Source organism: Pan paniscus, chromosome 20 (assembly GCF_029289425.2).
Source record: "Pan paniscus chromosome 20, NHGRI_mPanPan1-v2.0_pri, whole genome shotgun sequence".
NCBI lineage: Eukaryota > Metazoa > Chordata > Mammalia > Primates > Hominidae > Pan > Pan paniscus.
The window spans coordinates 62,237,459-62,256,568 of record NC_073269.2 but is presented as its reverse complement, the minus strand read 5'-3'; the positions used below and the strand labels follow the sequence as shown (position 1 = coordinate 62,256,568).

General features: G+C 45.4%; 1 protein-coding gene across 2 annotated transcripts in view; it reads right to left on the bottom strand.

Annotated features, from left to right (window-relative positions):
• NLRP8 (NLR family pyrin domain containing 8) overlaps positions 1-19,110 on the bottom strand; it is a 40,741-nt gene that overhangs the window by 16,212 nt on the left and 5,419 nt on the right. For both annotated transcript variants that reach the window (XM_003809863.5, XM_024926732.5), the window contains exons 3-6: positions 16,228-17,827; positions 10,119-10,289; positions 5,977-6,144; positions 1,662-1,814 (exon numbers count right to left, since the gene is read on the bottom strand). In XM_003809863.5, coding sequence (XP_003809911.3) covers positions 1,662-1,814; positions 5,977-6,144; positions 10,119-10,289; positions 16,228-17,827 — 2,092 coding nt within the window. The remainder of the gene's footprint in view (positions 1-1,661; positions 1,815-5,976; positions 6,145-10,118; positions 10,290-16,227; positions 17,828-19,110) is intronic.

Sequence of the window (19,110 nt, the reverse complement as noted above, 5' to 3'; positions counted from 1 at the left end):
GGAGGTCGAGGCAGGTGGATCACCTGAGGTCAGGAGTTCAGGACCAGCCTGGCCAACGTGGCAAAACCCCGTGTCTACTAAAAATACAAAAAGCAGCGGAGTGCGGTGGCAGGCACCTGTAATCCCAGCTACTCGGAAGGCTCAGGCAGGAGAATCACTTGAAGCCGGGAGGCAGAGCTTGCAGTGAGCCAAGATCACACCACTGCACTCTAGCCTGGGCAACAGAGCAAGATTCTGTCTCAAAAAAAAAAAAATTAAAACATAGAAAATAAATATATGGGATTAAGAGGGAAGAGAAAGAGACCATCAAAGAATAAATAGCAGACAAGGAGACGGCTGAGGAAGAGACATAATTTCAGAAGTTATAAAAAAGGAAAGACCCATTAAATACATGGGAAGACATGCAAATTAGATAAACTAAGATGAACAGTCAGATGATAAAAAAAATAGTTGCTAGTAATCAAGGAAATGCAAATTAAAACCATAAGGTACCATTTCCTGCCCAACAGATTGGCAACATCAGTAACAACAATACTGATAATAATAAGACTTGGATAAGGATCTGGAGTTAGGAGCACTTTCATACCCATTGCTCTGGCCAATTGGTACACTCTGGAAACAAACCTACTAAAACTGAAGATGAATACTCACCAAGGCCCTGCAATTCTTTTCTTAGAATGTTCATCACAGTGTGTGTGTGTGTGTGTGTGTGTGTGTGTGTGTGTAGCCAACAATTAGAAACAGCTCAAACCTCAACTGTGAGTAGAATGAATAACTAAATTCTTGGATCTTCGTATCAATATCATTCTGTAGTGAAGAGGAATTAACTATTGAAGCAACTAAACAGATGAACACTAAGATATAGATCAGGAAAAAAACACATCACAGGTGATACTTTTATGTAAAATCCTTTTTTTTTTTTTTTGAGACGAGTCTCACTCTGTCATTCAGGCTGGAGTGCAGTGGTGCGATCTCGGCTCACTGCAACCTCTGTCTCCTGGGTTCAAGGGATTCTCCTACCTCAGCCTCCCGAGTAGCTGGGATTATAGGTGCGTGCCACCACACCTGGCTACTTTTTGTATTTTTAGTAGAGATGGGGTTTCACCATGTTGGCCAGGCTGGTCTCAGACTCCTGACCTCAGGTGATCCGCCCGCCTCGGCCTCCCAAAGTGCTGGGATTACAGGCATGAGCCACCGTGCCCGGCCCTTTTATGTAAAATTCAAAGCAACACAAAACGATGTGATGCCTGTTTAAGGATACACGGGTAGTAATATTAATACTATACATAAATTAAGGAGCCTGATCAACCTGATTCAATATGTCATCACAGTGGGGTCGGGGGCAGGGTCAATAAAACCAGTGGGGACAGGCGAAAACAGAACTGATGAGTTCTATTTCATAAACAGGATGATGGATACATAGGACTCATTATGCTTGATATAGAATATTAGGTATAAATCCGTACTTTTATGTAGATATGTTATTTCTCTTTCATTCTTGGCTGGACCCTTATTGACCTATCTATATAATTACATCGATCACAAGACTTATGTTTGCTCCTATACATGTACCTTCCCTATGACTTCTTTTCTCACAGAAGCACTAAATCTACCAAACAACCACCACAACCACAACCACAGCCACTAGAAAGGAGACTTACGACAGCCTCTCCAGCTGGGCCACGGACAGGTAATACGCCCCACAGTTCTCCAGGGAGTTTTTTCTTAGTATGAGAGTCTTTAGATGTCCGTTACCTTGAAGATTATTGCCAAGATCAGTCCAAATTCTAGGGGTGGCCAAGCAGTCTTCCAACCTGTAGAAGCCAGACACAAATGCTGAGCCATGGTTCTGGGGAAAATGGTACCTGTAGGGCCTCCTGGATTCCACTGTCTCATGTCTCAGTCTTCACAGCAGAGACTCGGGGGATTATTTCCAACTTTCCGGCCAGCACACCTGCACCAAGCTCAGGAACTTCCTCCCAAGTCATCAGCAAAAACCAACACACTCTTGGGGCTGTCATCAACTGGAATACAATAACGACTGAGCTCTAACTATTTCCATTCAGCTCCTTGAAATACAAATTTTAAAAAAAGTTAGTTGGAAAAATATAATTGTGTATATTTATAGGGTCCAATGTAATATTTTCATTTATGTGTATATTATAGAAAGCATCAATCAAGCTAATTAATACATCCATCATCTCACCAATTTAATTATTTTTGTAGTGAGAATGTTAAAAATCTACTCCATTAGCAACTTTGAAATAATAGGTTATTATTAGTTATAGTCACCCTGCTGTGCAATAGACCTCAATGCTTATTTCTCCTGTCTAACTCACACTTTGTGCATTTATCTGCCAGTCATCATCAAGGTGAAGAACTGAGATCCAGTGACGTTAGAGAAGGTTTCCTGAGTCTCACAGCCACTGTCTTCTCGGGCTGGATTTCGGCCTCAAGGTGGGCTGTTTATATAAAGACATTCAGTGAAGCATTGTGCTTACCACCTCCAGGTTCCAGCCACCTGAGCTTTCTGTTCTGTGCAAGAAAGGTAATGAAATGCGGAGATTATCCAAGATACATTCAACTCTGTTGGATGTAAAGGAGCAACGCTGGCAGATGAAAACACAATGAGAGATCATACAAATTCTGTTGAGAGAAGGTTCGCACATGGAAAGGCTGGAAAGTGGGGTCTGAACTAAAGGTGGAACTACCATTCGATCCAGCAATCCCACTACTGGGCATCCACACAGAGGAAAAGAAGTCTTTATGTGAAAAAGACACTTTCACATGCATGTTTATAGCAGCACAATTCACAACTGCAAAGATACAGAACCCACTTAAGTACCCATTGACCAAAGAGTGGGTAAGGAAAATGTGGTATAGACACACCATGGAATACTCAGCCATGAAAAAGGAATGAAATGATGTCTTTTGCAGCAACTTGGATGGAGCTGGAGGCCATTATTCTAAGTAACTCAGGGATGGAAAACCAAACGTCGTATGTTCTCATTTACAGGTGGGAGCTAAGCTATGATGATGCAAAGGCATAAGAATGATGTAATAGACTCTGGGGACTTGTGGTTGGGGTGAAGGTTGGAAGGAGGTGAGGGATAAAAGACTACACATGGGGTACAGTGTACACTGCTTGGGTGACAAGTGCACTAAAGTCTTAGAAATCACCACTAAAGAACTTATCCATGTAACCAAAAATCACCTGTACCCTAAAACCTATGAATATAAACAAACAAACCAAAAAAGTAGAGTCTGAGTAGGTGCGTGGCAGTAAATGTCTAACCACTGCCGTTCTGGAAAAGGGAGTCCTGGTGTGCAGTGTTTGCCAGTGCCTGCTGTGTAAATGCCTTTGCCATGGCTGATTTTCAGCTCAGAGTGGGAGGTCACTGAGCGAGGAGTGGGAGGAGGTGCAGAGAAGTGCACCATGACATCATGTTTCCACCAAATGGGTACGGTAGACAATGGCAGCCCCAGGGCAGTGGTCAGGAGCTGGCAAGCAGTGGCTCGTGGGCCTCCTCTGGAGTGCCACTTGGTTTTCTACAGCATATCAACCAATAATGTTTTCAGATTAAACATTATTTTATTTTATTTATTTATTTTTTGAGACAGAGTCCTGCTCTTGTTGCCCAGGCTGGAGTGCAATGGTATGATCTTGCCTCACTGCAACCTCTGCTTCCTGGATTCAAGCGATTCTCCTGCCTTAGCCTCCTGAGTAGCTGGAATTACAGGTGTGAGCCACCACAACTGGCTAATTTTGTATTTTTAGTAGAGACAGGGTTTCACCATGTTGGCCAGGCTGGTCTCAAACTCCTGACCTCAGGTGATCCACCCACCTTGACCTCCCAAAGTGCTGGGATTACAGGCGTGAGCCACCGTGCCTGGCCTATTTTATTTTTATTTTTTGAGATGGAGTGTTTGCTCTGTCGCCCAGGCTGGAGTGCAATGGCGTGATCTTGGCTCACTGCAACCTCCGCCTCCCGGGTTCAAGCAATTCTCCTGCCTCGGCCTCCCGAGTAGCTAGAATTATAGGTGCGCACCACCACACCCAGCTAATTTTTGTATTTTTCGTAGAGACGGGGTTTTGCCATGTTGGCCAGGCTGGTCTCGAACTCTCAACTTCAGGTGATCCACCCACCTCAGCCTCCCAAAGGGCTGGGATTACAGGCATGAGCCACGGTGTCCAGCCGCCACAAAAATTTTTAAATGGTTAAAAAAATTATTAAAAGAATATTTTGTGACATATGAAAATTATATTAAATTCATGTTTCAGTGTTCATAAAGTTTTATTGGAACACAGCTGTATCCATTTGTTTACCTATGAACTCCGGCAGCCTTAGCACTGCAGTGGCAGAGTGGAGTCATCATGATGATGGCATGGGCCCAGAGGCCAGAAGTGTTTCTTACCTGGATTGTCATAGAAAAAGTTTGCTGAACCCTAGCAGTGATAATAATGAACCATAAAATGATTAGGAAACAATGCATTTTGATAATCTATGACTTTTGTTGTTTAATATATTTGTAAGCCTATGATTTAATTTTTAAAAACGTTGTTTAACAACTGGCTCATGAAATTCCTGAATGATGAAAAATCAGCTCTTTCAGGCTGCCATGTGATCTGGCCATTCACCACTGGTATATACCCCAAAGAAAGGAAATCAGTCCATCGAAGAGATGCCTGCACTACCATGCTTGCTGTAGCTCTGCTCTCAACAGCTAAGATTCAGAAAGAACCTAAGTGTCCATCAACAGACAAATGGATAAAGAAAATGTGATACATATACACAATGGAGTACCATTCAGCCATGAAAAAGAATGAGATTCAGTCATTTGCAACGACATGGATGGAACTGGAGACCATTCTGTTAAGTGAAATAAGCCAGGCACAGAAAGACAAACAGCATGTTCTCACTTATTTGAGGGATCTAAAAACCAAAACAATTGAACTCATGGACATAGAGAGTAGGAGGATGGTTACCGGGGGCTGGGAAGGGTAGTGGGAGGGTGGAGAGCAGGGGAAGGTCAGGATGGTTAAAACCATTTATGCCTAGGATTCCATTATTGGAATGCTAAGCACTTGGGAGTTATTTATATCTCACTGCTCAAGGTCATCACCAAACTCTGACTGAAAAAATTCAAAAAATTGCAGCCTTGGGCATAAACGGGTTAACAGGTTGAAAAAGAATAAGACCTAGTATTTGCTAGCACAACAGAGGAACTATAGTTAATAATAAATTGTACATTCCAAAATAACTAAAAGTATAAATCAATTGTTTGTAAATCAAAGGATAAATGTTTGAAGGGCTAGATCTCCCATTCTCCAAGATGTGATTATTTTACATTGCATGCCTGAACCAAAACATCTTACGTACCCCATAAATATATATGCCTACTATGTATTCACAAAAATTAAAATAAAAAGTTAGAAAATATCCAGCTTTTGCAATCCAGTAGGAGCTGGGGCTCAGATTTCCTGGTATCAGACGGATCTAGAGCACGGTCAAATTGCACTTTTTATTTTTATTGTTTTTAGACAGAGTCGCCCTCTGTCGCTCAGGCTGGAGTGCAATGGCACGATCTTGGCTCGCTGCAACCACCACCTCCCGGGCTCAAGCAATTATCCTGCCTCAGCCTCCTGAGTAGCTGAGATTACAGCCCGTAACTACAGTAGCTGAGATTAGCCTGCCACCACGCCGGCTAATTTTTTGTATTTTTAGTAGAGATGGAGTTTCACCATGTTGGCCAGGCTGGTCTCTTTACCTCGTGATCCTCCCGCCTCAGCCTCCCAAAGTGCTGGGATTACAGTCGTGAGCCACCACGCCCGGCTCAAATTGTACTTTTAAAGTTGAACAAAGCCAACAGCAGATCAAAGGAAAGGACAGAGGGAAACTGAGCCTCTCATCACCGCCCTTGAAAAGACCATCCGGGTACCCCGGTTCCCACTCTAACCCCCGTCTCACATCTCACCTGAGACACTGCAGACGGCACCGGGGGGATCTCAGCGCCCTGCATAGAAGCTTCACGGCCTTGGACTCCACTTCCACATGTTGTATTTCCAAGTATCTCAGATGCTGGTTCCCCATCAAAACACCGATTAAGTCCTGGTTCAACATGGTGCTATTCACACGCCTTAGGCTGGAGAGGGAAGAGCGTCTCCTTGGAATAGGGTCCCGTCCACAGTCGTAGAATTCTGCGGCCTCACAAACGAGGCTCCCGGAAGCTGCACGTTGGACAGGTGCAGTCCCACTCTCAGGGGGTTTACAACTGAATTCAGGACGCAGACATTAAAGAGTGACACAAACCTGTGATTATTCAGGTCCTATCCTGGGAAAACTGTAAGTCTAAATGAATGGCTACATTTTCTTTATCCAGTCTATCATTGATGGGCATTTGGGTTGGAACCATCATTCTCAGCAAACTAACACAAGCACAGAAAACCAAACACCGCATGTTCTCACTCATAAGTGGGAGTTCAACAATGAGAACACATGGACACAGGGAGGGGAACATCACATACCGGGGCCTCTGGGGGGGTGGGGGGCTAGGGGAGGGATAGCATTAGGAGAAATACCTAACGTAGATGATGAGTTGATGGGTGCAGCAAACCACCACAGCGCATGTATACCTATGTAACAAACCTGCACGTTCTGCACATGTACCCCAGAACTTAAAGTATAATAAAAAAAATTAAAAAAAATAAATGACTCACAGGATCAGAATTCGATTGGACTGAGGTCTACAAAGTCTTTCTTAAAGCAAAGGGAACGTCATCCCATTCCTGAAGGATTCGGAGGACTGGTTTTCCCCGCACTCTCCTAAAATCATGCTTTTGGTTTTAAAATTTTTATTTATATTTCTTTATTTTAAAAACAAAGCTCAGCTTTTTTTTTTCTTGTGAGATGGAGTCTCACTCTGTTGCCCAGGCTGGAGTGCAGTGGTGCGATCTCAGCCTACTGTAACCTCTGCCTCCCAGGTTCAAGTGATTCTCCTGCCTCAGCCTCCCAAGTAGCTGGAACTACAGGCACCCACTACCATGCCTGGCTAATTTTTGTATTTTTAATAGAGACGGGATTTTATTATGTTGGCCAGGCTGGTCTTGAACTCCTGACCTCAAGTCATCTGCCTGCCTTGGCCTCCCAAAGTGCTGGGATTACAGGCATAAGCCACCACACCCGGCCTACAAAGCTCAACTTTCTGATCTACTTTCTTTTTTGAAAAATTTTTGTAGATATGGGGTCTCACTATGTTGTCCAGGCTGCTCTTCCACTCCTGGCCTCAAGTGATCCTACTGGCTCAGCCTCCCAAAGTGTTGGGACTACAGTCATGGGCCACCACTCCTGGCCATCACACGCCTTTTCTAAAACCAGGGACACAGATTTGCCTTGCACCTCTAATGCTTATGTTCACTGCTGAATCTCTTTCTATCTAATTAGTTGTTTAAAAACAGTTTTCTTGAGGTATAATTGATTTGATATTAAAAAACCTGCATATATTTAACATATACAATTTGATGAGTTTGGACTATGCATATATTCGTGATGCCATCACCACAATGGAGGTGGCTAACTAGTCCTTTTTTTTTCTTTTTTGAGACAGAGTCTTGCTTTGTTACCCAGGCTGGAGTGCAGTGGCGCAATCTCGGCTCACTGCAACCTCCACTTCCCAGGTTCAAGCAATTCTCCTGCCTCAGCCTCCCAAGTAGCTGGGATTACAGATGTGCACCACCACACCAAGCTAATTGTTATATTTTTAGTAGAGACAGGGTTTCACCGTGTTGCCCAGGCTGGTCATGAACTCCTGAGCTCAGGCAATCCGCCCACCTTGGCTTCCCAAAGCGCTGGGATTACCGGCGTGAGCCACCACGCCCGACCGGCTATTTCTTCTACATTCAGTCAGTCAGTCCATAAGGAGGGGCCCGTTCTGTGCAACATGGAATTCAGAACTGAGTTCTCAGCTTAACATCCCTAGTCGCACCATCTTTCACAAATCACGTAACCTCTCTAAAGTTTAGTTTCAGGTCTACAAGGGAGAGCATACGACATTTTCTCCTTAGAATGGCTGTGAGAATTAATCCCATGAAATTCTCAGCCCATGGCTTGTCACATGGTAGGCACTCAGTAAGCAGGAGCGAATAATAACTATCACAATAATAGGAGAGAAAATATATCTGATGATGGCCAGGGGCCATGTGATGCCTGGTGGCTTATTTCAAGGAAGGGGCCAGTGGTTCACACGGTGAATTATCGGGTTTTTGGATCTTAAAAACTCTGGAGAGATAGCGTATGGAGTGGTGGCTAAGAGAACTGATTCTAGAGCCAGATTTTACTGCTTAGTAACGATGTAACCTCATGCCTCAGTTTCTTCATCTGTGAAATAGGGACACCTACTGCTTGGGATGAGTTTTAAGAGCATTCATGTGCAAAGAACCTAAGATAGCCTAGCAGATGGGGGGCATTGCATACACGCTCACTCTTACATTATAAAAAATAGTGGCTGGGTGCAATGGCTCACACCTATAATCCCAGCATTTTGGGAGGCTGAGACAGGTGGATCACTTAAGATCAGCAGTTCAAAACCAGCCTGGGCAACCTAGGGAGACCTTGTCTCTACAAAAAATTAAAAAAAAAATTAGCTGGGCAATGGTGGGATATGCCTGTGGCCTCAGCTACTCGAGAGGCTGAGGTGGGAGGATTGCTTGAGCTCAGGAGGTCAAGGTTGCAGTGAGCCATGATCATGCCACTGTACTCCAGCCTGGGCAAGAGAGCAAGACCCCACCTGGAAAAAAAATGAAGTAGTGTTTCTCCTCTTCCATGTAAATCTCATCCTTCCCAACCCGGTTCAAATGTGCCCTCTTTGGTGAGGCTTACCCCACGCAGACACCTGCTAACAGTGGTGTGTTAGAGAAGCACAGAGTGTTGGGGAAGATGAGCTTAAGGCTGTCTGCATTGGAGTGATTTACCTAAGGCTTGTCAGCCACAGGATCTTAGATAAATCACTTAACCTCTCCAGCTCTCACTTTGCTAAAAAATGGGGGCTGGGCGTGGTGGGTCACATCTGTAATCCCAGCACTTTGGGAGGCCGAGGAGGGCAGATCACTTGAGGTCAGGAGTTCGAAACCAGCCTGACCAACATGGTGAAACCCCATCTCTACTAAAAATACAAAAATTAGCCGGGCATGGTGGTGCATTCCTGTAGTCCCAGCTACTCGGCACGCTGAGGCAGGAGAATTGCTTGAACCCTGGAGGGGGAGGTTGCAGTGAGCTGAGATCCAGCCACTGCACTCCAGCCTGGACAACAAAGTGAGACTCTGTTTTAAAAAAGGTGGGGGGATAATAGTACATATTAATACTTCAAAGGAATGCAGTGGTGAACCATACTCAGTGCTCGGGTCGCACGTGGCTTCTGTAAGGCGGTGTCCCTCCAGAGAGTAACCACCACACCCTGGATTACACAGTGTGCTGATTTCGCTTCAGGTACGGTCCTGTGGGCTTCGCGTGCGGGACTGCATTTCATCTCTCTGTTGTGATGATCATTTAATTTTATTTATTTATAATTTGTTTTGGGACAGGGCCTCACTCTGTCACCCAGGCTGGAGTGCAGTGGCCAGATCATGGCTCACCATCACTGCAACCTCTGCCTCCTGGGCTCGGGTGATCCTCCCACCTCAGCCTCCCAAGTAGCTGGGACTCGTCTCGAACACCTGAGCTGAAGTGAATAGGCGTGAGCCACAGCACCGGGCTGAACATTTTATGGATGGGCGCATTGAAGTGCACCAGGGAGATGTCAGGAATTCCGTGACCCACTGTGTACACCATTCACTTAAGGACACAGAGCTATTAAGTTGGTGCAAATGTCACTAATGGCAAAAACTGCAATGGCATTTGCACCAAGCTAACAGTAACTAGAGACAGATCGAGCCATCAGCCTGGCTCCTGTGTGTGGTTTCCTTCACCACGCACCCCATGACTCACTCCTCCTGCACCTCCGTCCAAGGCTGGACATGGGTGCCTTCTGGAAGTCTAGTGTGAGTGGAGAGGGAATGAAGAAAGTGGATGGGAAACAGACCATCTCCATAAAGTTCCTTCCAGTGGGATTTGTGTTATACTCACAGTAGCTTTTGCAGTTTGCACTGAGGGTGCCTCAGTGAGGCCGCGAGAGCCGTCAGAAAAGGAGGACCCAAAACACTGTTGGTCATAGTCAGGACTTCCAGCTTATCATTCGTTGCAAACACAGAGCATAAGTCTTGCCACCAGCGATGCAGCCCATTGCTCTCTGGCGCTCTACATGGAAGGGAGAAGAGAGAAAACACCTCTTCGTTAAACTGGAGAAAATCTACTAGGAAACCCCAGGGCTGGTGTTCCCTATCCTGGTTAGGGCCACAGGCCACTAGTGACTTTAAGACATCCTCATTTAAATAAAGCACTCAGAAAAACCATCACCAGGTTTCTCATTTCATTCCAGGGAGACTCCTGGTCACAAATAAGAGCCCTGTATTTTCCCATGACTTGGAAAAAAGGAAGTTGCTTTTATTTTTTATATATTTATATTTGAGACAAGGTATCACTCTGCCGCCCAGGCTGGAGTATAGTGGTCTGAACACAGCTCGCTGCAGCCTCTAACTCCCAGGCTCAGGCGATCCACTTCATCTGCCTGAGGAGCTGGGGTTACAGGCACACGCCACCACACCTGACTGATTTTTGTATTTTTTGTAGAAACAGGGATTCTCCATGTTACCCAGGCTGGTCTTGAATTCCTGGGCTCAAGCGATCCTCCTGCCTTGGCCTCCCAAAGTGCTAGGGTTACAGGTGTGAATCACCGTGCCTAGCCAGGAATTGCTTTTTTAATTACATGAGATTTATGTGGGGGGCAGAGATTGAATTATATTCTGTACCTACATTCTTACCCTGTGTATATATAATTCTTATTTTTTAAAAAAATATAGGATCAGAATAAAGGAAAAATTAATCTTTTTGACACAGTGAGTACAAGAAAGAAAAATCCAGAGCTAGATTGGCATGTAGTTTGGCTGTAGAAGGACCTGCTGACTTTCTCTTTCATTCTTCCCCATACAATCCTTTCAGAGAGGCTGACCAAGATACACATGTGAAGATTGTTGTTGGTTGCATTAAAGAAATAGTTGAAAGCGGCCGGGCACAGTGGCTCACGTTGTAATCCCAGCACTCTGGGAGGCCAAGGCAGGCGGATCACCAGGCCAGGAGTTCGAGACCAGCCTGGCCAAATAGTGAAACCCTGTCTCTACTAAAAATACAAAAAAATTATACAGGTGTGGTGGTGGGCACCTGTAATCCCAGCTACTTGGGAGGCTGAGGCAAAGAGAATCGCTTGAACCTGGGAGGCGGAGGTTGCAGTGAGCCAAGATTGTTCCACTGCACTCTAGCCGGGGTGACAGTGTGAGACTCTGTCTCAAAAAAAAAAAAAAAAAAAAAGAAATAGTTGAAAGCAACCCAAAAGTATGTCAAGGGGGAAACAGTTTAATCATCTCTAGCACACCTATTTTTCAAAGAATACTTCATTGAAAATGGCATGTATAGACATGGCCAAGACACATGAGATGAAAAAGCAATTTTTAGAATATTTACACTAGCATGTAATTTTTGCATAAAATTTAAATCCCATGAAATAGATTCATCCATTTTCACATCCGTCAAATACATAGAAATGCAAATAAGTAGGAATGATATCAACTCCCTGCAGGAACCCATACAAAAGCGATCAATGGACTAACCAACATGAAAGAAATATGTCGTGTCTTAAGATTTCTACGGATGTCAGGTCTTTACGCAGCATCATAGAAAGACATTGTGATTCACTGCGCTTAGATTCTTGAGGTCTTAGTCGGGTGACCAACAGTTATCACCAAGTTGAACAACAAGCTCTGGTGTTTATTCCCCTCCCTAATAAAAGGTCCTCAGGGACTGGAGGGCCCCTTGAATGTGATTTTGTGGAGTGTGTTGGAATTGCCCACATAAGTTGGGAGTAGACATGAAAAAAACATGGTCTGATGTAGCCATTCAATATCTGAGTGAACAGAATTCACTCTACCTGTGGCAGGCCAGGTTTCGCTAGCAGCTGAACAGGCAGGCCTCCGTTACAACAGTTTCAGCACCGACTGAGCGGGTAAGTTAAGTATTAAAAGCTGACAGAGCCAGTGCCCTCACACAAAGGCTGGAATGTAACAAAAGCCCACCAAGAGTTTTGCCCAGGCCTTTCCTGGGCCTTGAGGTATGACAAGATAATGAAGGAATTCTCATCAGGACCCACTCAGGATTAAACAAGTTTTTATTGGGGGTCTGAAGAAACTCCCAGACCTCCACAAACAAGTTTTATTGGGGTCTGAAGGAACCCCTCAAGCCTCCATGATTTAGCAGGAGACAAGATAAGGGTAATCACCCCAGCATCTGGACCCATCTAGTTTAAGTAAATTTACTGAGGCTCCAGACGGAGGTCTTCAGGACTCAGACCTTTGTTACAGATTAGAAGACGCTAATCACTTGTGTCTTCAGAGGAATGAACACTTACACGTAGACATATAGCTTAGAAGGCATATAAGCTCTGGAAAACTTTGTAATTTTTAGTTTGTCTGGTGATATTTCTTGGCCTTCTCCCTGTGTACCCAGTTACAGAAATAGACTCTCTTCTTTCCCAGTTCATCTGCGTCTCGTTATTGGGCTGTGAGAATAAGCAGCCTGACCCTCAGTTTGGTTCAGGGACATACCCAAGAAATATGAAGTGATATCCATGCTGATAAAGTTAGAGATGTGATGTGTGAGTATCTCATGATGCAGCAATTCCTTTTAAAAAAAATACACCCTGGCCGGGCGCGGTGGCTCACGCCTGTAATCCCAGCACTTTGGGAGGCCGAGGTGGGCGGATCACAAGGTCAGGAGATCAAGACCATTCTGGCTAACAGGGTGAAACCCTGTCTCTACTAAAAAATACAAAAAATCAGCCGGGTGTGCTGGCGGGCACCTGTAGTCCCAGCCACTCGGGAGGCTGAGGCAGGAGAATGGCGTGAACCCGGGAGGCGGAGCTTGCAGTGAGCCAAGATCGCGCCACTGCACTCCAGCCTGGGTGACAGAGCGAGACTCTGTCTCAAAACAAACAAACAAACAAACATACATACAAAAAACAAAAAATACACCCTGGCTGGGCGTGGTGGCTCACACCTGTAATCCCAGCACTTTGGGAGGCTGAGGCAGGCAGATCACGAGGTCAGGAGATCGAGACCATCCTGGCTAACACAGTGAAACCCCATCTCTATTAAAAATACAAAAAATTAGCTTGGCATGTTGGTGGGCGCCTGTAGTCCCAGCTACTCGGGAGGCTGAGGCAGGAGAATGGCGTGAACCCAGGAGGTGGAGGTTGCAGTGAGCCGAGACCTCACCACTGCACTCCAGCCTGGGCGATAGAGCGAGACTCCGTCTCAAAACAAACAAACAAACAAACAAAAAACAAAAAATAGGCCCTGGCTGGACGCGGTGGCTCACACCTGTAATCCCAGCACTTTGGCAGGCAGAGGCAAGAGGATTTCTTGAGCCCAGGAGTTCAAGACCAGGCTGGGTAACAAAGTGAGACCCCCGTCTCTACAAAAGATAATAAGACAATAAATAAAAATATACGCTAGAGCAGGGGTTGGCAAATTTTTCCTGTAATTGACCAGGTAGCAAATATATTCAGCTTTGCTGGCCGTAAATTTCCTGGCAATGACTCAGTCCTGCCGTGGCAGTGTGGTTAACACTCACAGACAATATGTCACAAGCATGGCCGGGCTCCAATCAAACTGTATTTACCTAAACAAGCAGAAAGCTAGGTTTGGCCTCCTGGCTGTAGCTTTCTTACCTCTGCCTTGGAGAAACTCAGCCATGGCTGAGGAGCCCTGCACACTGCTTGTCATGGTGAAGAACGGAACAGAACTTAAATTACTTGAAATTTAAATGTCTCATCCCATAAGGAGAGACCAACTTTTACTTATCTATCCACACACTAGCCCAGTATATGTCTAGGATGAGCATTAGCGCTACACATCCATATGCTGAAGACTTATGCAGTCTTTCATGGAAAGACAGGAATCTGGAAGAGATTGTGGTTCCTTTTTGCAGAGCAGTTAAGGAAGAAGAAGGCATTTCCATTATGCAGCAGAAGGACAATGTCCCCTCTCTTGCCAGGGGTCAGTCTAAATTGCCTCTCTCTTCTCGTCATAGCCACTGGGGTCAAATTTTAGCTCGTCTTAGCTTCGACCAGATGTGTGACCTTGGACAAGGTGCTTCATACACCTGACCTCCAGTGCAACATGGAGTTGAAGGGAGAAATAATTCACATAAAGCAAGTGCTTGACATTGTGTCTGCTATATGGCAATTGCCAAATAAATATCAACCAATATGAAGAAATGAGTAGTCAGTGCTTTTTGCCACTTCTTAAGAAAAAGAAATCCATTATATTTGCCAAAATAAAGATCTTCTGGAAGAGTTTTGGTCGAGTGGAGGGGATGAGGAATTACATGAGTGGTAACAGTTTGTATCTACTGAGCACTAAATGAAGGACTGGACTTATTCAGTGTGTTGTAGATTTTAACACGTTTAACAACCTTATGATATATATATATATATATATATATATATAAAATAAGCAATATATATTTATTCTTTTTTAAGATAGTGGCACGATCTTGGCTAACTGCAGCCTCTGCCTCCTGGGTTCAAGTGATTCTCCTGCCTCAGCCTCCCGAGTAGCTGGGATTACAGGTGCCCGCCACCATGCCTGGCTAATTTTTGTGTTTTTAGTAGAAATGGGGTTTTACCATGTTGGCCAGCCTGGTCTCGAACTCCTGGCCTCAAGTGATCCACCTGCCTCGGCCTCCCAAAGTGCTGGGATTACAGCCATGAACCATGGCATCCAGCTTGTTTCTTTTAATTCAAGATGGAAAAGATATTTTTACACGGAAAGAAAGACCCTCTAGAGGTGTGCTGTCTGATATGGTAGCTACTAGCTGCATGTAGCTATCTACATTTAAATTCAGTAAAGTTAAATAAAATGTAAAGGTTCATTCACTCGGTCATACCAGCCACATTCCAAGAGCTCAGTGGTTGCCTGTGGCCAGTGGTTCCTGTATTGGATAAGACAGATTCAGGATGTCTTCATCATCACTTTAAGTTCCATTAGCAGCACTTTCCTTGAGACCAAAAGCTTCTGATACACGAAAGTAGGAGTGAGGCTGGGCGCAGCGGCTCATGCCTGTAATTCCAGTGCTTTGGGAGGCCAAGGTGGGAAGACTGCTTGAGGCCGGGAGTTGAAGATTAGCCTGGGTAACACAGGGAAACCTCATCTCTCCAAAAAAATAAAAAATTAGCCCGGCATGGTGGTGCATGCCTGCGATTCCAGATACCTGGGAGGCTGAGGTGGGAGAATTGTTTGAGCCCAGAAGGTTGAGGTTGCAGTAAGCCACGATCGTACCACTGCCCTCCTGGGTGACAGAAAGAGACCCTGTCTCAAAAACAGAAGTAGGAGTGATAGAAGAAGCAAGGTCCCATCTTTACGGGCATGCAGCACAGAGGGAGGGAGGGTAAACAAGGGATCCCATTTTGCCCAGTATTCTCCCAGGTTTAGCACGGAAAGTCCTATATCCCAGGAACATCTTCAGTCCTGGCAGTAAAACAAAGTCCTGGGTCTGAGAAATCTCCTTAATCCTAAACAAACTGGGACAGTTTGTAAAACAAACATGTATCACTGTAGACATATGTTTGTTTTAAAACAGAAGTACTGGCTGCGTGCGATGGCTCATGCCTGTAATCCCAGCAATTTGGGAGGCCGAGGTGGGCGGATGACCTGAGGTCAGGAGTTTGAGACCAGCCTGGCCAACATGGTGAAACCCCATCTCTACTAAAAATGCCAAAATTAGCCGGGTGCAGTGGCATGCATTTGTAATCCTAGCTACTCGGGAGGCTGAGGCAGGAGAATCGCTTGAACCCAGAAGGCAGAGTTTGCAGTGAGCTGAGATTGCACCACTGCACTCCAGCCTGGGCAACAGAGTGAGACTCTGTCTCAAAAAACAAAACAAAACAAAACAACAGAAGTACTGTGCAAACTAGGCTAGGAAAGAGATCAGAAAGGTTTGCAGATTGACCCCCTAAACACCCGGGAGACCATAGTCAAGACCCCCGGGTAGGACGGGCTGCCCAAGGAGGGACCGAAGCACTTACTCAGAGCCAGGAGGGGAGCTGGAGCTGAGCTTCCACACATTCATGAAGTTCAGGGTGACGGTCAGTTCCACCTCAAGCAAATATTGACACCGCTTCAGGCAAAAAGCAGACACTTGAACTTCTTTGTTGTTGCCAATTCTCAAGACAACTTTATGATAATCATTTAGGGCTTGGCTTACAAAGGCTTCCTCCCAGATTTCATGCAGACAGTAGAATAACTGCGGGACCCCACTGCCCGGAGAAGGTGGGTCACATTTATGCAACAGAGGTATGACTTTCAGCAGTTTCCTCTTATTACCGAAAGACACCTTGCATTGGAATGACTGTTCCACGGCCGAAGCGCAGGCCTCGTTCAGAAAACCGAATAAGAAAAGTCCCATGTGAGAGAGATAGCTTTTGCTTCCTCTGGGACTCGCTATCAGGCGCTGGATATTCACGTGGCTTAACACATGAAAATTTTTGAGTCTTTGTGGGAAACAGAGAACATAAAACAAGGCCGCAAAAAATTCCTGAAAAGTCACAAGGGTAAAGACATAGTGGTCTTCCTCACCTGCAATTCTCCGAAGAATACTCATGCCAAGGAAGGCGGTGACTCCCGTCTGATCCAGCTTGGCTTCCTCAAGATCTTCTTTACCTAACACCCATTTCCTGTGCCACATGCTGTCTGCGGCCAAGTGACACAGACCTTCCAGTTGTGCTTGGTGGATCTTTCTGGAAAAGTTCTCAGCTCTGGTGGGAAACAAGCTAGAAATATACCGGACGAACACAGAGGTGGCATTTGGACATGCCTGTGTGAGATTGTTTCCTCTCTCCATTTGCTGTTTCAGACCAGAGCAGACCATCCAGCAAACCACAGGGACCCGGCACATGGAGAAGAGAATGGTGTTTTCCATGGCGAAACTCAAGACTCGGTCTCCCTCCTCTGTGTGTCCAAAATACATCTGGAAATACTTGATTTTTTCCATCGTATTAAACCCCGGAAGGGTTATGAGAGAGGGACATTTCAGCAAGGGCTTGCATGTCTGCCAAGAGGAAAATCTTATCATGATCAGTAGCGTGGCCTCTGGAAGCATCGTTTTGCTCAGCAAACTGCTCAGTAGGACAGACCCAGGCAATTTCTGCCTCCAGTCTTCACTCAGGTCCTCCAGTCTGTCAATGAGGGTAGATGTGAGCTCCTCAAAGCCATCCAAGAGCAGCAGAAGTTGGTCGGGTTTGCACATAATCTTTGACACGAGGTCCTGAGATCCAGGCCACTTTTGCTCAATCAGCTCGGAGAAGCTCTGGTCTGTCGTCTGGTTCACCTCTTGGCAATGGAAGTAGAAAGCACACCAGCGCTTGTGGGCGTAGAACTTGTTTCTGGCCCACTCAAACATCACCTTTTTGGCCAGGATTGTTTTTCCGATCCCAGGAGCTCCCTGTATGACCACGGTCTTGGGCTGTCTACCCTGGGGTCTTTTGGGCAGAAGCAGACATGGTAAGTACTCCTCGTGCCTGTGTACATCTTGGTAGAAGAAGTCCCTCTGGTTTCCAGGCCAAGTCGTAAAGTCCCATATGGGGAAAAACTTTTCCATCACATTTGATTTATACCGCCGTATTTTACCTAGATTTGTGAGATGGGAGAAATAAAGGGTATGACATCAGAGTGAATCGCAAGAACTAATAGAGCAATAAGAAAACCAGTCTCAATGTCTACGTGAAGCCCCGTGATGCCCTTGCATAAATGAAATAACCTTTCCTGATACTGCTGTGTCAACTAGGAAGCACCAACGAACAGAAAACTCAGCTTGAAGTAGCTTAAACAAAACAAGGACTGCTTTCTACGTGAGAAGTATGGCAGGCGTAAAGCTGTTGAAATTAGGTTCAGTGGTGCCATAGTTTCAGGTCCAGCAGCATCACGATTCTCTCAGCCCTTTCTTTGTATTTCTTGCCTCACAGATAGAAGATAGCTGCTGTAGTGTTAGCCGTGTTATCTCCATTCAAATCAGAAATACTTGGGAGGGCCGGGTGTGGCGGCTTGTACCTGTAATCCCAGCACTTTGGGAGGCTGAGGATGGTGGATCACTTGGGGTCAGGAGTTCAAGACCAACCTGGCCAACATGGTGAAACCCTGTCTCTACTAAAAATACAAAAATTAGCCGGGCATGGTGGTGCACACGCCAGTAATCCCAGCTACTCAGGAGGTGGAGGCAGGAGAATTGCTTGAATCCAGGCGGCAGAGGTTGCAGTGAGCCAAGATTGTGCCACTGCACTCCAGCGTGGGTGACAGAGTGAGACTCTGTCTTTAAAAAAAAAAAAAAAAAAAAGCCAGGCAAAGTGGCTTACGCCTGTAATCCCAGCACTTTGGGAGGCCAACGCGGGCACGAGGTTAGGAGTTTGAGACCAGCCTGGCTAACATGGTGAAACCCCATCTCTACTAAACATACAAAAGTTAGCTGGGCGTGGTGGCATGTGCCTGTAATCCCAGCTACTCAGGAGGCTAAGGCAGTAGAATCACTTGAACCTGGGAGGCAGAAGGTTGCAGTGAGCTGAGATCGTGCCACTGCACTCCAGCCTGGGCGACAGAGCGAGACTCCGTCTCAAAAAAAAAAAAAAAAAAAAAAAAAAAAGAAAGAAAGAGAGAAATAGAGACACACTCTATTGAAGTGGTCCCCAAGTGGAAGACAAGTTTTCCATGGACCAGGTGGTGGGGGATGGTTTTGGGATAATTCAAGTGCATTACGTTTATTGTGTACTTTATTTCTATTATTATTACATTATAATATGTAATGAAATAATTATACAACTCAGTATAATGTAGAGTCACTGGGAGCCCTGAGCTTGTTTTCCTGAAACTCGATGGTCCCATCCAGGGGTGGTGGGAGACGGTGACGGATCAGGCATTAG